Source organism: Quercus lobata, chromosome 9 (assembly GCF_001633185.2).
Source record: "Quercus lobata isolate SW786 chromosome 9, ValleyOak3.0 Primary Assembly, whole genome shotgun sequence".
In the NCBI taxonomy this organism is placed as follows: Eukaryota; Viridiplantae; Streptophyta; class Magnoliopsida; order Fagales; family Fagaceae; genus Quercus; species Quercus lobata.
In genome coordinates, this window is record NC_044912.1 from 13,871,636 (window position 1) to 13,888,366 (window position 16,731).

The following is a 16,731-nucleotide window of genomic DNA, read 5'->3' on the forward strand; positions in this document are numbered from 1 at the left end:
TTTTATTTAAAACAAAAGATATATTTTTTAAAAAATTTACTAGAGGTAAGCTGGATATATTTTTAATTAAATTTAAATTATATTCTATATTTAAACCATTATTTAGAAGCTTATCACAATTATAATAAATATCCATTAATAACATCATAATAAAACAACAATCATAATAAATTCTTATCAATAACTACTATAATTATCAAATTTTATATTTAATTTTTAATAGATAATCACAATCAAAATAAATATCTATTAATAACTATTATAATTATCAAATCATAGGCAAAAGGAGAGAGGAAATTTTTTTTTTTTTGGAAAAACAAATCTTCTTTTTTTAGAAAAAACTTTTAGGTGTATTTCAGGGGTTGGTGACTAGTTGAGTTAATGCTTTAATCCTAGATCATTTTGTAAGGATTACAAACATATAAGTTGGTGAATATTTTTTTTTTTTTCGTTTGTGGAAATTATGATTCGGATTTATTTTTTATCATTAGCCACATGGAAAATTACAATAATCTACTTTGGTTGATTAATTATCTTTCAAACAAATCACCTATACTTGGTACTTTTCCAAGAAATCACACGATGGCTTTACTTCTCGTGGTCCACATGCAACGTTGACAAAAGGCAAGACCCCGTCAAACAAGCCTACGTGGTAAACACCCGTTGGTTGAAACCCATGGGAAGGTAGGACGGTTTCCACAGAGAATGAGAACTCATCTTTTGCCGTGATGACAAAGCAAACAAAAAAATAAAAATAAAAAAAGCAAAACTATTAAAATTAGAAGACTGAAAAAAAATAAATAAATAAAGAATATTCAAAATGGAAGTCTTAAAATTGTTCAAACGGGTCAAACTTCACATTCTTGATCCCCAAAATCCTCTATAAATACCTGCTTTATGTTTCTCAACATCCACCAACATAAACAAACTATTAGTGCTTTTGCGTTTTGAAAGAGAGACTATATACAAAACCATTAGTGCTTTTTGAGTTTTGAGAGAGACTATACAAAAAAGCCATCAGTGCTTTCACACAAACCACAAAGAGAGAGAGAGAGAGAGAGAGAGAGAGAGAGAGAGAGAGATATGGGGTTGCTTGAGCTGGCTACAGGTTTTAACATAGCCGTGTTGCTGGTCTTTTTTCTCTTCCTGGTCACCTTAAGAGTGTTATTTTCTTGCTGGATTTCACCAACTCTTAAGTATTGGAAAATTCGGAGAAATGGGTTTGGAGGTCCAACTCCAAGTTTTCCTTTTGGTAACATTAAGGATATCGTTAAGATGTCCAGTGATTCTTCGTTGCAGTCTTCGAATTCTCCACATGATATACACTCGAATGTTTTTCCCTACTTTGCACAATGGCAAAAGAGTCATGGTGAGCTCCTAGCTAGCTAGCTAGATATATATTGATAAAAGTAAAACTATATATGTGCTGTCAAATTTGAATCAATATTTGCATTTAGTCAAAAATTTTATATCTGTATTATATATATATTTTTTTCATTTAGAAATTATTGGTAATACAATTGTATGGAAACACAAAAATGAAGTCCTTTTGACAAGGTATATACTACTAGTGGAGTTCATCAACTATATACACTACAAAGAGGTTGATTTTTTTTTTTAATGATACAAAAATTTACATACTATGTATTCATAAAATTTTGTGTAGGGCTAATATATAAGTGTAATTTGTGGTGCAGGAAAAACGTTCATATACTGGCTAGGCACAGAGCCATTTTTATATATAGCAGAGCCTGAGTTCCTAAAGAAAATGTCTGGATCAGTCATGGCAAGGAGTTGGGGAAAGCCAACTGTGTTCAAAAATGATAGAGATCCTATGTTTGGCAATGGTTTGGTCATGGTTGAAGGAGATGAGTGGGTTCGCCAGCGACATGTCATTACTCCTGCATTCAATCCAATCAACCTGAAGGTCTCTCTCTTTATTCCTGATCTCTCACCCAAAATGGAAAAATATCTAGCTGGTTCTATTAGAATCTAGAACTAAATTTCATTATAGTACATCCATGAAAGAAACAATAATTGGTCAACAAATTATCTTTCATTTAGAGTTTTTTTTGGGTTCTTACAAACATTAATTAGTAAAACAACATAACTATATACTTCTCCTTTACTTCTCAAAGTTAGTCTCTACTGATTAATTTCCATTCTGTTAATTAATTCCCACTAAAGATCTGAACTTTCTTTGTTTAATTTTCTAGGTTATGGCAAGCTTAATGGTGGAGTCAGCCACTAATATGCTAGATAATTGGACTACCTTCATTGATTTAGGAAAACCAGAGATTGATGCAGAGAGAGAAATTATAAAAACAGCTGGAGAGATCATTGCTAAGACAAGCTTTGGTGTAAGTTACAAAACTGGCCAGAATGTGTTAGAAAAACTAAGAGCCCTGCAAGTGACTCTCTTCAAGTCTAACCGTTTTGTGGGGGTCCCTTTTAGCAAATTCTTTTTCCCTAAGAAAACCCTAGAGGCCAAAAGACTTGGCAAGGAAATCGACCAACTGTTTTTATCAATCATAAATGATCGAAAAAATTCGATTAAAGGGAAAACTCCACAAGACTTGCTAAGCATATTGCTTCAAGGGAGTCCTGTTGATAGTCGATTAGGAAAGACATTATCACAGCAGGACTTAGTGGATGAGTGCAAGACTTTCTTCTTTGGAGGCCATGAGACAACAGCATTGGCAATCACGTGGACATTGTTACTTTTGGCCATGAATCCAGAGTGGCAAGACCAGTTGAGAGATGAGATCAGAGAAGTTGTTAAAGATGGAGAGATTGATGTTAATACACTTGCTGGACTAAAGAAGGTATGATAAATTTTTTTTCATATCATATATTAGTAGCACTGTACTTGTGTCCTGTGAATTTGTTAGCTGGATATAGAGGCGCAATTAATGTCTTAAGGACTATGTATAAAAATGAAATATAAGGCAGTAAAGATACATTGTGGCTGTGATTTAAAAAAAAATAAATATAGGAATTAAGGTTGTAATCCTTGAACAGCATATATAGAGGCATAGAGTTTTGGGGATATGGTTGCCAGTTAAGAAAACCATATCATCTTAGAATTATTATAGAAATATACATTGTTTTTGGGGGTGGGATAAGATAGAACTAACCGACTACAATACATCAGCAAATCTTTCTTTGTAATTTAATGAAGAATGAATATCTTTTTAGTTGGATGATAAATGATAGGTGTTAGAGCAAATTTATATGACCTAAAACACTAATTGGTTTAGTTTATGGGATAGACATGCATGCAGTCGTTCACATGCAAGATCAATAATGGTGAGAGAATTAATGCTTGAAATTAGATTTGTATGCATTATTTTTAACTTTTCATAATATTTATCACTCAAATATAAAGAGACTTCTGTCTGGTCTCATTTTTTAGAAATAAAATATTGTTCTAAAATTTTCCAACCGAAAAAAATGGAATAAAAAGGGTCACTTAAAAACTTTGAGTGCATTATGGGTTGGATTTTGAAATATATACGTTTTGGTATATATTTTAAATTTTTTTTAATGTATATTTTTTTTAAATTGCCTAATTAATTATTTATTTACTTTTCAATTTTTAAACAAACATCTCAAGCTCTAGAGAAATAAAATCATTGTTTTAATTTTGAGATGATCTGATTTTGGATTCAAGAAACGGAGAAGTAGAAAGACAATTATATTATCTATTACATGCAATCAAGGTTTCACAATGAATAAAAATCACACACTCATTTATATATATATATATATATATAAACCCTACATTTTTTTTGTAAAAGAAGAGAAGGGATTAAAAATTATTCTTACACAAGCCTAGTTAATGTCTTTGAAATTTATCCCTTCTTTTCTCTCTCTCTCTCTCTCTCTCTCATAAAAATAAGAAAGGAGCCAACCTATGAAAAGAGGTCAATGTTGGGCAAAAAAAGAGTGGCCAGGGCCAGCTATGCCAGGAGTTAAGCGCGTGGGGGCTGAAGCACATGATTATTATGGCTTGGACTCATTTGGATTGTTGGATAGAGAGTAGTATTGGTCATTGTCATGCAGATACTACTACTAAATGGCATTGCAAATTCAACAGTACCTCACTTTAGGGTACTATGCCACCTCCACACGCCCTACCTTGACATTTGCCATCACCCTATTGGCACGACCGTCCATGATCTTTACTTTCCCAGATACACTTTGCGTTTTCTACTTGGGTCTCCGTCCATGTACAACCAGAGCTATGGATGGATATATGGAGGCCTGCCGGCCATGAATTCTATGTTTTTTTTTTCCCTTTTTATTTGGACAGATTTTTTTCCCTCACTTAATAATAATATTCTTTTTATAAAATATCAACTTCAAGAGTTAGACTTAAGTATAAAATTAATAAACAAAAATCACAAAACCTAGGCATAATTACTTAGGTATCTTAGTGAATAAATTACAATGATGAAGTTAAGTATCATTTATAGAAAGATAAACTTGTTTACATATAGTATTAGTTAATGTAATTATATGTTTGAATTTGAATTAAAGAACATGCATGCATAGATAAAAAGGGTTTTCTATTTATGATTTTTTACTAAACCATGTTGAAATCTTACAAATGTAATTGTAATTGCAGATGGGATGGGTGTTAAATGAGGTTCTTCGGCTTTACCCATCATCACCAAACGTACAAAGGCAAGCAAGAGAAGACATTCGAGTGGATGACTTAACAATTCCTAATGGAACCAACATGTGGATTGACGTGGTGGCCATGCACCATGACTCGGAACTGTGGGGTGAGGATGTGAATGAGTTCAAGCCAGAGAGGTTCAAGGGTGACATGTATGGAGGGTGCAAGCACAAGATGGGGTATCTACCTTTTGGGTTTGGAGGAAGAATGTGTGTTGGTAGGAACTTGACGTTTATGGAGTATAAGATCGTCCTTACCCTAATTCTCTCTAGGTTTTCTCTTACCCTCTCCCCAACTTACACTCATTCTCCTACTATTTTGCTCTCTCTAAGGCCTAAGTATGGACTGCCTCTCAGATTTCAACCACTTTAGACCAACTAGTTCGACATACCAACACCAACCGATTACTTTATTGTTCTAGCTAGTAAAATATAAACCACATGTAGCATCTGTCTTTCTTTTAGCTCGAAATATATATGTTGAATGAAAAGAACTTATTAATTACTCCCAAAACCATTCTGTGTATCTTCACCTACATTATGTTATGGGATCTTGTAGCGAAAAGCATGTGTTCTATATATCTTTCAAATTAGGAGAGAGCTTCGTCTCTTTTTATGTCCCAATATATATAACAGGTAGTCCTGCCTTCATTGTCAATATCTTTATGTCATATTTTTAAATGGTGGCCTGAAATGAATTGTCCTATTGATTGCTCTCATATGAGATAAAGCCATCTATCAGTAGGTCGTTGTGACATTTCATTAGTCATTACAAAGTATATGCGAGCTCTAGCAAGTTGAAGATTCCATGAGACCTAGCAACAAAGCCTCATTGGTCATTAAGATCACCCAATAAGAGGCTTGGATTCGAAATAGTAAATCATGCTAAATTCAAAATATCCCAAACCCAACCGAAAGAGATACGGAAGCTAGTAATAGAACTATATTCGCATACACATGCTTAATCAGGAGCTCATAAAATTTGACACCAAAACTGTATGTCCAAACTGTACTTTACCCAAAAATTATTTTCCAACTCGAGAAGCAAATTCAACTTTGAATGAAATTTGATGCATTCGATAATGTCTCAATCAATAGAACTTTTGGCAAAGAAAGATTGAAAAAACACAATAAAGTAAAACTAATGCAAATATAAAAAACAATTAAGAAATTTACTTGGATTAATCAAAAAACATTATAAACGTATCCGAAGCCTCTTGTGAGGATTTTACTAATAATAGACAATTACAAAGAAGGCCTAAGTAATTTTTAGGTGCTCTCGAATTATGGAAAATTATGTTTTATTTTCTCATATTCATAGTGGAGTCCACTCATTAAACATAACCAAAGCCTTTTGTGAGAATTTCACTATTAACAAACAATTATATAGAAGGCTTGAGTAATTCTTAGGTACTTCCAGAGTAAGGAGAATGGTACTTCCTCCTCTCACATTTATAGTAGGGTCTACTCATTAAATTCATGATGGAGTTTACGGTCTACCATGAATGTGAGAGGAGGGAGTACCATTTCACTATATTTCACAAACACCTAAAAATTTTCCATGGTGAAAGACCAATGAATTACGTACAACAATACTAGTTTTACAAAGGAAAAACTAGGGAAAATTACAGTTTACTACCCTAAACTATGCACTAGATTACACTTTACACCATAAACTATTCGACTGCACACTTGGCACCCTAAACTATCACACTTATCACACTTTGCACCTTGATGTTATTTTTGTTATATTTAACAAAATCTTACTGCATGTGACAAGACATGCTTCTTACTTAGGTAGAACAAAGTTAAGGGAAAAAGCAATAAAAACGACTTTACTCCTTGAATAAAAGACATCTTAAAGAAGTGTTGGTGTTCGATGCTTTCTTAAAAGCAGCCCTCAGTATGGTCCATATCTTTGGCCAAATAACTACTCAATTTGGCTGTTTTGGTCCGTTACTTTTATCAACGATGCTACTCGATGTTGGTTTCGATTTCATTATGTTGATTGGAGTGGTCCCAAAGAAAGAGTGGTCTCGATTTTAATATCAAGATCACTCTTTGGTCTCAATCTTGAGACCACATTTTAGTCTTGATGTCAAGACCAGATTGAGATGGGCGAGCCAAGAGCTTGCACTTGCTGATCCTCCCAGGTGAGCCAAATCATTGTCCCATCTCCTTATATATTGAGATTATCTTTTGGAATAATAAATAGTTAAACACATTTATATTTATACAATATCTATAAGTTGAAGCGCAGCATTGAAGCTTACTACATTTTTGTTGAGCCACATCATCGGCCACATCATCATTTTTTATTTTTTATTTGTTTCTCTAATTTTTTTTATAATATTAAATATATTAACTGATTGATTTTATATATTCATTTTAAGCAGTTTTTTTTCTAATAATATTTTTGACAATTTTAACTTTATATATACTTTGTATTTACACATTCATTTAATTTAATAGTATTTATTATTACTACGCTATTATTGAGCCACATTAAAGTAACATTTCGGTCCATTTAAGTTAATTTGGTCTATTCAGTCCAATTGGTATATTCGGTCCATTTCGGTCTTGTTCAGTCCCGCTTGGTCCACTTTTGTCCATTTCCGTGTATAATATGTTTGTTTTGCTGTTGATTAAGTTTTTGTTCCACCACAACAATACAACCATCAAACAAAAATAAACAGAAACGAAAACGCAGCTATAGTTTATTGATAACTTTGTAGCCTTTGTTTCTCAAAAAAAAAAGAAAAAAAGTGTAGCCTTTCAAATCGACAAAGTTGTGCAAGCTGCTTAGCTGTGCAAACCATGCAGCCACAAAATTCTGAAATCTGTTCTGGTTCTTTCTACAGGCCAAATTATTCTCCTTTCCTTTTTTCGATTTTTTTTATTTATTTTTTATTTTAAATTAAGCTAAGCAAAATTATTTATAGACAAAATGATAATAGATCCAACAAAATTTAAAGAAAGAGCCCAATGGGCCAAGCTGCGAGCTATAATAGTAGAAAGTCAAGAAATAACTATACAACCAATACAAGAATAACCGAAGGCATTTGCGATGGTGGCTGAACAATCATCATCCCAACTAGGTCTGTAGACCAATGTTGAATGGGATCCTTGCATCGGATCCAAAGATGATGAAATTGATCCTAAATTAGAGGTAATTTGGAAAATTATTAAAGTTGTAGTTCAATTAACACTTCTTTTATATCGTTTTTAATGGAAATGTCTAAGATTCAAATCTTGCTTTCCCAACTATCAAATTATATAAAATAAAATAAAAATGATAAAAAAAATTTTGATAGGAATTATATAAGTGCTTTGTATATTCATATTTTGAGTCCAATTTATTTTATAAACCAATTTTTATTTTACTATTAGTATTAGTAGGAGGAAGAGGATCTCTCTCTCTCTCTCTCTCTCTCTCTCTTACATTTTTAATGTAGAAACTGGAATTCCCAACTTTAGCTTAAAGGTAAACTTTGAAGAGAGAAAAAGCCTGTTAGGTTGCGTTTGGATTGGGCGTTTTCTGCCCAATCCTGCGTTTGCGTTTTTCCAAAACTTTTTTTTTTTCACGCGTTTTGGGGCGTTTTGGGTGTTGCGGCTACTGTTCATGCACTGTTCAATGAACAGTAGCCGCAAACTTTGACTTTTCAAATTTTTTTGGACCAATCACAGCACATTGTGTACTGTTTATGGACCCACAAATTTCACTTTTCAGTAACTTTTTCATTAAAAATGGGTCCCACGATACTATTCACACATTTAAAAATTATTTCGCTACAGTGTTTTTCAATTTTCAGTTTCAGTTTTCAGTTTTCAGCTGTATCCAAACGGACCCTTAGTGAAATTATCAAGCTAGTGATAATTTTTGCTAAATACTCCTACTAGCTGTAAGCCCCCTTACAGCTCTTTTCCCACCATTTTGATGAAATGTCAAACTTTGTGTTAGTGTGTCTTTCTTTCTTTCTTTTTTTCTTGTTTTCTTTTTTTAAGATTTAATTATTTGCAGCTTCCTAAAACTTATGTTTTTTTTAGGTTTGTACTTTTACTTGGTTTATTTTTTAAGCAAGGTAAGGAAAAGAAAATAACTAACCCAAACACGAGGGTCAATCATATTGGATAAAGGTAGCCCAATAAGCTTGAACAAGAGGAGCTTCATGATTGCTAATATGCTACACAGCACAGCGAGGCAAGCTATTCCTTGCTGAAAAGCAGCAGCATCACATGCCTTTCAACCAGCCCAGAATGGACCAGCATTAACTTTAGGAAGGAACCCAATCACAATCAGCAACGCTGGGAAAGTCCCGAGTTTAATGATATGAAAAGTTGGATACCACCATACCAGATCTCTTATACAATCATCAGAAATTTTATCAATTTTTAATTCATTTAGCATAGATGATTAGTTTCAATTCAAATTATGTTGGTGCCCAATCCAATGAATGAGCATCCAAAGATGCAAATGAAACAATGCAACTAAAAAAAAACTGGACGCGGTTCGACGCGCAGGCCGCAGCGTCCCTTGCACGTCGCCGCGTTGGACGCCGGTGCGACGGCCATTTTGCCACGTCCGTGCATCCTAGGATACCACCATACCAGTATAGGCAGTTGAACACAAGATTCCACTATGGCAAAAAATCACAAGTTTAAGGAATCACTAATCCCGTGGGGTACAGAATAGTAAAGAGCCTAATAAACGCTGAATTAGGATCTTTATTAGGCACATCACATGACTTCAGAGAATCTGACTTTACCATGAATGATTTAATTGAACAGGAGTGTGAGTGTGACATTCAATTGCATGAAACGCACTCATTGGATGCATGTTATTTCGAAAGGATCTGTGTTACAGGAATAAATTATTCGAATGGGCCTATAGGGTACTTATTCAATACAAGACACCTGATCTGAAATTGAGCAACCTTTTAGAAAAGTGGCAAGCTGGCTGGAAATCGCACGTGCATCCATTGTCTCTCATATGTTGCCAAATGACTCCATCCAATCTCATCAAGCAAAGAGAGCTTTAGTTCATAGAGCTTCTTCTTTGGAGGTTCCCCATCATCTCGAATTATGTCATTCAATGCCTGCTCCAGTAATAGGTATAGTATAGACAAATGATCAATTCATAAGTGAAATTCTTCAAGTTTTATGTTTTTCTTTTCATGTTGGACGTCATATCCAGCAAAGCAGATGCAATATGATAGATTGACAAACAACTATGGGGTTGCACACTCACATCATTTTGATTAAAGGATGGACAGAGAAAATACTTTATTACAAAAAAATATAATATTATGATACTGGACCCCAAAGTTATACAGGCATGGAAAAGCATTCTGTATCATTTCAGAAGTTTTAAGTTGAAAAACAATTGGAATGTACTGCTCTTGTACAAGGATGAAGGTATTTCTGCAGGGTAACACTTCATAGACATAGAATACAATTATAATCTCAACTCAACAGGTAAAGATAGTTTCTGTTATTTCTAATATAGAGTGCTTTCCCCACCCCACCCCACCCCCCAGTGCCGGGAGTGGATTTTCTTATCCTAAAAATGTTTAATAAGACAAACTACACCGTTACAAACTATAAAGCAAATCAACATGCCCGCCTGAAAAACATAGAACTGAACATAGGCATCTAACTCTAAGTTCCAGCCACTCAACAACCATAAATATATATATGTAAACGTGAAATATAAAATTCCATGATTGTCAGACAATAGATGAACATGAATGATGGAAGAAAAATACCTTCAATGCTGTTCCAAGCCTTCCACTACGTCTCTCACGTAGCGCTAGGAGGATGCCATGTTTAGGCGACTTCAAATCAACCCATTTCTTTAATTGTTTGAAGTTCTCTTCAAACAGATGATCTGGCTGGACACCAGACTCTGGTTGAGATTGATCACAAGTAATCTCCAAATCTTTAGATGAAGCCAAGGACGATGCCTCCTTGCCCTGAAACAATAACGAGAAGGATGATGATAACAACAACAACAATGATGGTGATGATATTGATACACAACTATATCAATGAAATCTTTTTTTGTTTTTGATAAGTAACATAAGAAATTTTATTATAAAAACCAACCCAGTAAACTAGAAGTGTACTATAGCGGCACAACTTTTGATTGAACCATATCAATGAAATCTTGCTGCTTCTTCTTCTCTTTTTTTTTTCTTATTTGCATACTTTCCAACAAAAAAATTATAAAGCTAAAATGATAATTATAATTTAAAAATAAATAAATAAATAAACCCTATTTAGATGTCACCTAATAAATTCGTCTGAAAAGGGGAATTGACTTTGACAAGAAGACAGATGAGTCTCACTAAATCCCAAACTTCTACATGGTAATAATCAGATGAGTTATCCCATTACCCAATAATCTCTCCTAGAGATATGGACTAAAATGGTGGGAAACGTGATGCATGAGCTGTGCATACTGTCTGTGCCAATGGCTCTTACTAAAGTTAATTAGATATGTTTCATCAGCAGCCATAGCTTAAAAATGCAGGAAGGAATAAGCCGTATATTATGGCAGTCATGGCCTCAAAAGGTGATACATCTTACCTTCTCACTAAGGAATTCAGACAATAAGCAAACACAGCCCTCAAAAAGTGACAATTTTATGTTTTTGTTTTTGCTAACGTGATTATCTGGAGCTCTTTGAGTATTTAACTATTCCATTGGGTATTTATAGCCCTTGGTCCCACACATACCAGAAAATTACATGGAATCTCTTGGGGTTGATCCCCAGATGCTGCCAGAAGTTTCAAAAAGTGACACAATTTAGTTTTACCTTTTCTATAATCATTTGCTTGTTGTAAAAGAGGCAATCATTTTCAAGGTAAGTATCACCTTTAAATCACACAAATTGGGATTTCCTATCTTCAGAATTTGGTTCATATATTTGTCTTACAATTTCAATTTCAACTAGAACAGCTGAGCGGGCTTACACAATTTTAACCATAAGCATTATGGTCAGGACATTGATGCACATGGTGTATTTTTTTTGAGCTATGGCATGAATACTACTACTGCACAATGTGTAACGGAAAGTTATGTGGGGGCTTGGACAACATATATCACAAAACATGGCAATAAAACATAAACCAGTAGTAGAGTACAATAAACTGGAATTCACAGCTAACAACTGTGTGATTTTCCAAAATGACGTCAGAATTTTTAGCCTAAAACCACTTCAAGCAAAACAATAATGTTTTTGAACCTGGTTGCTAAGCAAATGTAGTGAAGAAGAATCATCAATTCATAGACATTGTACAATTGGGCCCTTGTATACAAGTCAACACCAACCAAGCCTTAGACCCACAATTTAGGAGTCGGCTATGTATCTTTGGCAGAAGAGTCAGGGTCAGCCAAATGTATTCTTTTCTGCCGCACCACTATAAATCAAGTCATCAATGTCTTGTCTTTTCCTAAGCTTTCAAGCAACCAAACATTAGATATGAAATGGAATACTCCTAGGAAACCTACTTGCTATTCAGAAACATAATAAAGCCCAAGTTGCCCAAACTCCAAAACAGAACAAACCCATCAAAGTTATAACCCAATGCTGCATGCAACCCAATAAAACAGAGAATGAAAAGAGAGCCATTTTATGAACCATTGATGCCAACCCATTTGCAACAAATGCTATTCATTCCTTTCCTTTACAAACAAATAGAGGATAGTGAAATTTTAAAACACACTCACACAAATAAAACCAGAACCCCACAAAAAAGTAGGGTTGTAAACAAGCCGAGTCGAGCCAAATATTAAAAGTTCAAGTTTGTTTGTTTATTTATTTATTTATTTTTTTGAACACGAGCTCGAGCTCATCACTAGTCAATATTTATGTTTAAGCTTGGCTCATTTTCTCGTCAAGCAAACTCGAGTTTGTTCACGAGTTATTTGATTAACTTATTATTTTCATATATATTGTGAAACCATGGCTAAAATGTTTTACCTCTTCACAAATCTATAATTTTTTACTACAAAAAATAGATTGTTTATATCATTAATAAGCTACAAATACTAATTTAATATCATATGAACATAGACAAGCTTATTAAATCCAATTTCAAGTCTATATAAATATATGTTTATACAACTATACATATAAATATAATTATATAATATTATATAGTTAAATCAAGCCCCATGTCCACGAACTTGTTCACAGACCTAAAGTTGGCAAACTTAAAGTTAAGGCTTGAATTTGGCTTGTTTTTTGAAAACAAACAAGTTTTTTCTTGAACCGAGCTTTTCAGCCTTACAAAAAATCAACATGGACCCACCAAGAATAGGACTCACATTGTTCAAGAAAATAGAAAGACATGCATACAAATATCGATAAAGAAGATGTTTTTGACATGTAGTGTAATGTACCTCGATGAAATGGGGGCGAAGTTGTTGAGTAAGAGCGCGGATTTTGAAGTAGGAGGAGTTGGGAATGGAGAAGGTGGTATGAATGAGCTTTCTTTTGTTGGTCTTGGGAAGAATGGAACGCATAGGACGAGTGGGTACCGAAGGTGGGCCTTGTGGTTGTGGTTGTGGTTTTGGTGCGCTTTGTGACATTGGTGTCAAATGGGTCTTTGGCATTGAGCCTTCAACAGGTTTTGGTTTTGCTGCCATGGATTTCCTCTTATTCTCAATCCTCACTCAACAAATTGCAATGGGTCGTAATTCCTAAAAATTCATGATGATTTTGGAATATACACATTTTATAAGGGCGAATTTGACATTTCATACAGTAAATAGTTTCAAAATAAAAACTTAACAAATAATAGTATTATTTTTTATATGAGGTCTTTTTTTTTTCTTTTTTTTTTTTTAAATTTTTTTATGAGGAACAAATAATAGTATTATTATGCATGAGAAATGACAAAGTTTGAATATTAAATTGCTTGTAACTCATCACAACAATTCTATTCTATATCTTTTTATTGAACGTGAATTATAACAAATTCACAATTTGGTTATAATTTTTTTTTTTTTTGATGAACAAAATGGGTGAGCAGGGGCAACGATTGTGGCAGACCCTTATGGACGTGATCGATGGAGCACTCACCCACTAGGAAATGTTGGATTGAGCCATAGCTAATGCTCTCTAGGGTGACAACAGACCTCACCCTAACCCCACGAGAAGGCTAGTACCCTTAGGCTAGCTACAGGAGGGAATTCCCACATTCTACCCATTGGGGTTTGAACATGAGACCTCTAGTAACGCTGCACTCTTGCGTTTTCTTCTTATATTCTTCATGCTTGCAAAATTTTCACAAAATCAAAGATTAATAATTATATTATCAATCAAATGTTTAAATTTCACGTTTTTGTTGTCTAGAATTATGCACAAAAATAATTTATGAATTGAATAGTAAATAATATTTAATTGACATAAAATTTGAGATGTGTGTTGATAACATAAAAAAATGTGTAATCTAATAATTAGACTTTCAAAATATGTAATTAAGTTAATTTTTTAGTATTTTCAACAAAAATGTTTAGGATTTAGATCTCACTTGCCTCAACTATTGAATTATCAAGATTATTAATCTCACTTTAATTTAGACTTTAAAAAAAAAAAAATAGTCCTAAAATACATGCCAAGCACTTTGAAGTTAGTTTTTATTCAACACAAAATATGGATTATACAATTACACTTACACCATTAGAGCATTCACATAAACTTGTGCAATTTTTTTTTGTTTATTTTAGTTTAAGAACTTTTTTTTTTTTTTTTTTTTTTTTTTTTTTTTTTTTTATCTTATATACTGTACAATCACCAAGCCCAAAAGTAGGTCCTACTGGATGTGCTTCATAATGAGCCAATCCACCATCACAACATGTCCAAGGCATAGTAGAATAATAAGAAAAGAAAGATAAAGAGATATGTATAAAGGAGAAAGCATGTAGCCATTAGTTGTGGTCCACATGTCCAAGATAGTGGGTAAAAGTAATAGCAAGATCAATCATGGACCATTACAACTGTAGCAACAACTCAACCGCATGCTATAGGTTTTGGGCATATTACAGTAGAGGGCTAGCTTGTTGAAGAAGCATTATTGCGTGTAGTACAAGCACAAACACACTTGTCAAAGAAGCACCAAATGCATGTGGTCTATTTTGTCAAGATTCTAACTTGTCCTTCTCCAATGGGAAGATAATGTCTTACCCATTGGGAAAGTGACACATGCCCACTTCCACCATTATTAAAGGATGTAGGACTCAATATGAAGAAAATACACACTTTAACACTACGATGGAAGCCTTCTTCCCATCTCTTCTTTCTTTATGATCCCACTGTTTCTTTCTCTCTTTCTCTGTTGTAACACAATACTCCCATTGTAACCATTTTCAGAAAAAATAGTGGAATATTCGATTGGTTAGTTTTCGTGGTTTTCTCCCACTCCCAACATAGAGGGTTTCTACGTTAAAAAAACTTGTGTATATTTCTCTTGCAACTTTACTCTCATGTTTTTCATTTTCTTACAAGCACAAAAACATTGTTTTTAACAAAGATGATGTTTAAATGTACTGTTAAGGTTTTAGAGATTTTTACAAAATAATCTTAAAAATCTAACTTGCATGTACATATACTCACTTTTCAAAATAGTCCATATCAGATTATTTATTTTATACTATTTCATTAAAATATCAATTTTATTGATTTTTTATAATTGTTTTTCTTTATTTACACATAACAACCATCATTCACTATCTTCTTTCATCCTCAGGCTACATAAAAAAATAACTAGTGTAAATTTACATGGTTATTACAGTACATAACCATGTTTTTTTACAAAACTTTGCATAAATTGATATGAGTGAATTTTGAAATTTGTTAAACAAATACTGATGCGTGTGCTGATAAGAATTTACTATTCCTATCCTAAACAAGAAATGAACAGAGGATTTAGAGAATGAATGGAACAGTGAAGAATTAGAGAGAAAAAGGAAGAGAGAGATTAGGGAGAGTAGAGAATTGGGTATTGCATCAGATTCTTCATTGATACCTTCCCTAAAACCATTCCTCCCCTTTATACCCGAGCCTTAACAGAGCTATAGTACAATGGTATCACCCTATAACTACTTCTAACTAACTAACCAATCACCCCATCATTTAACAGATGTCGCTAACAGAATGGTCCCTAAGAGCTTCTCAATTAACTAACCACTCGCTGCCACTGTTACATTTTAGCTTAGAACAGATTATACTCTCATCAGCACATGGCAGCAACAAAATGTGGAGGTTCCATTCCAACCTTTGTACAGCTAAAAACATAAACAGCCAAGTTAAATTTTTCGTTTACCCATTAAGCATGCGTTTGGGATTGCTTAAAAAGTCAGGTTTTTTTTATTATTCAGTTTATTTTTTTTACTATTTATGGGTCATATTGCACATTTTGGTACTATTCATGGATTTTACTGTACTATTTCAGGTACTTTTTAACTTTATCTACAGTACTTTTGCTTATCCTCTAAAATACGACCCTCACTACTAGATTTTATTGGCCTGAGCTAGCCTAAGTGGGCGTTTGGTTTAGGGTTAAAAATTAAAATTATTTCACTATTCAGTTTATTTTGCTACTATTCATGGTCCCACTATACTTTCAACAATAATTTACAGTACTTTTACATTTATTTACAGTACTTTCAGTAATAATTTTTTAGTTTCAGCAAAATAAGCGATATCTAAACACACCATAATTATTAGTCTATAATTTTTTAAAAGTAACTTGGGATAATTGAAACAAGCCTTTGATTTTTTTTTTTTAAGCAAACCTTTGATTTCTTAATTCATATTGACAAGTGACATATCCTAATTAATCCCAGTATAATTTTGAATTTTCTAATAATATTCCATACTGACAAACAAGTGGCACACACACACACATATATATATATATATATATCCTAGTATTGATTTTTCTAATGATAACAGTAGGGTAAAATATTGCGGCGATGGCTCAATTACAATTAGCATGATAAAAATGTTGGACTCGCTAATAAATTATGCCAAGAACACAT

The 16,731-nt window shown here is 33.3% G+C and overlaps 2 protein-coding genes across 2 annotated transcripts; one reads left to right on the top strand and one right to left on the bottom strand.

Annotated features, from left to right (window-relative positions):
- The first annotated feature begins 1,083 nt into the window (after nucleotides 1-1,083).
- Nucleotides 1,084-5,056, top strand: LOC115959045 (cytokinin hydroxylase). The gene is made up of 4 exons (XM_031077337.1): nucleotides 1,084-1,369; nucleotides 1,698-1,927; nucleotides 2,217-2,825; nucleotides 4,631-5,056. The coding sequence occupies exons 1-4, from the start codon at nucleotides 1,084-1,086 to the stop codon at nucleotides 5,054-5,056; spliced, it is 1,551 nt and encodes a 516-aa protein (XP_030933197.1).
- A 4,436-nt stretch (nucleotides 5,057-9,492) lies between these two features.
- Nucleotides 9,493-13,335, bottom strand: LOC115961260 (tripeptidyl-peptidase 2-like). The gene is made up of 3 exons (XM_031080266.1): nucleotides 13,090-13,335; nucleotides 10,449-10,655; nucleotides 9,493-9,779 (listed from the first exon to the last, which is right to left on the bottom strand). Exons 1-3 carry the CDS (start codon nucleotides 13,333-13,335, stop codon nucleotides 9,621-9,623), a joined length of 612 nt encoding a protein of 203 aa, XP_030936126.1. The 3' UTR covers nucleotides 9,493-9,620.
- Between the last annotated feature and the right edge of the window lie 3,396 nt (nucleotides 13,336-16,731).

Bases quoted from the DNA above. Each gene is read 5' to 3' on its own strand.
- LOC115959045 (XM_031077337.1), top strand. From the start codon at position 1,084: ATGGGGTTGCTTGAGCTGGCTACAGGTTTTAACATAGCCGTGTTGCTG. The intron at 1,370-1,697 runs GTGAGCTCCTAG...TTTGTGGTGCAG, and splicing joins ACAATGGCAAAAGAGTCATG to GAAAAACGTTCATATACTGG. The intron at 1,928-2,216 runs GTCTCTCTCTTT...TTAATTTTCTAG, and splicing joins TCAATCCAATCAACCTGAAG to GTTATGGCAAGCTTAATGGT.
- LOC115961260 (XM_031080266.1), bottom strand. From the start codon at position 13,335: ATGGCAGCAAAACCAAAACCTGTTGAAGGCTCAATGCCAAAGACCCAT. The intron at 10,656-13,089 runs GTACATTACACT...TTATTGTTTCAG, and splicing joins TTCGCCCCCATTTCATCGAG to GGCAAGGAGGCATCGTCCTT. The intron at 9,780-10,448 runs GTATTTTTCTTC...TTACTGGAGCAG, and splicing joins GGCTTGGAACAGCATTGAAG to GCATTGAATGACATAATTCG.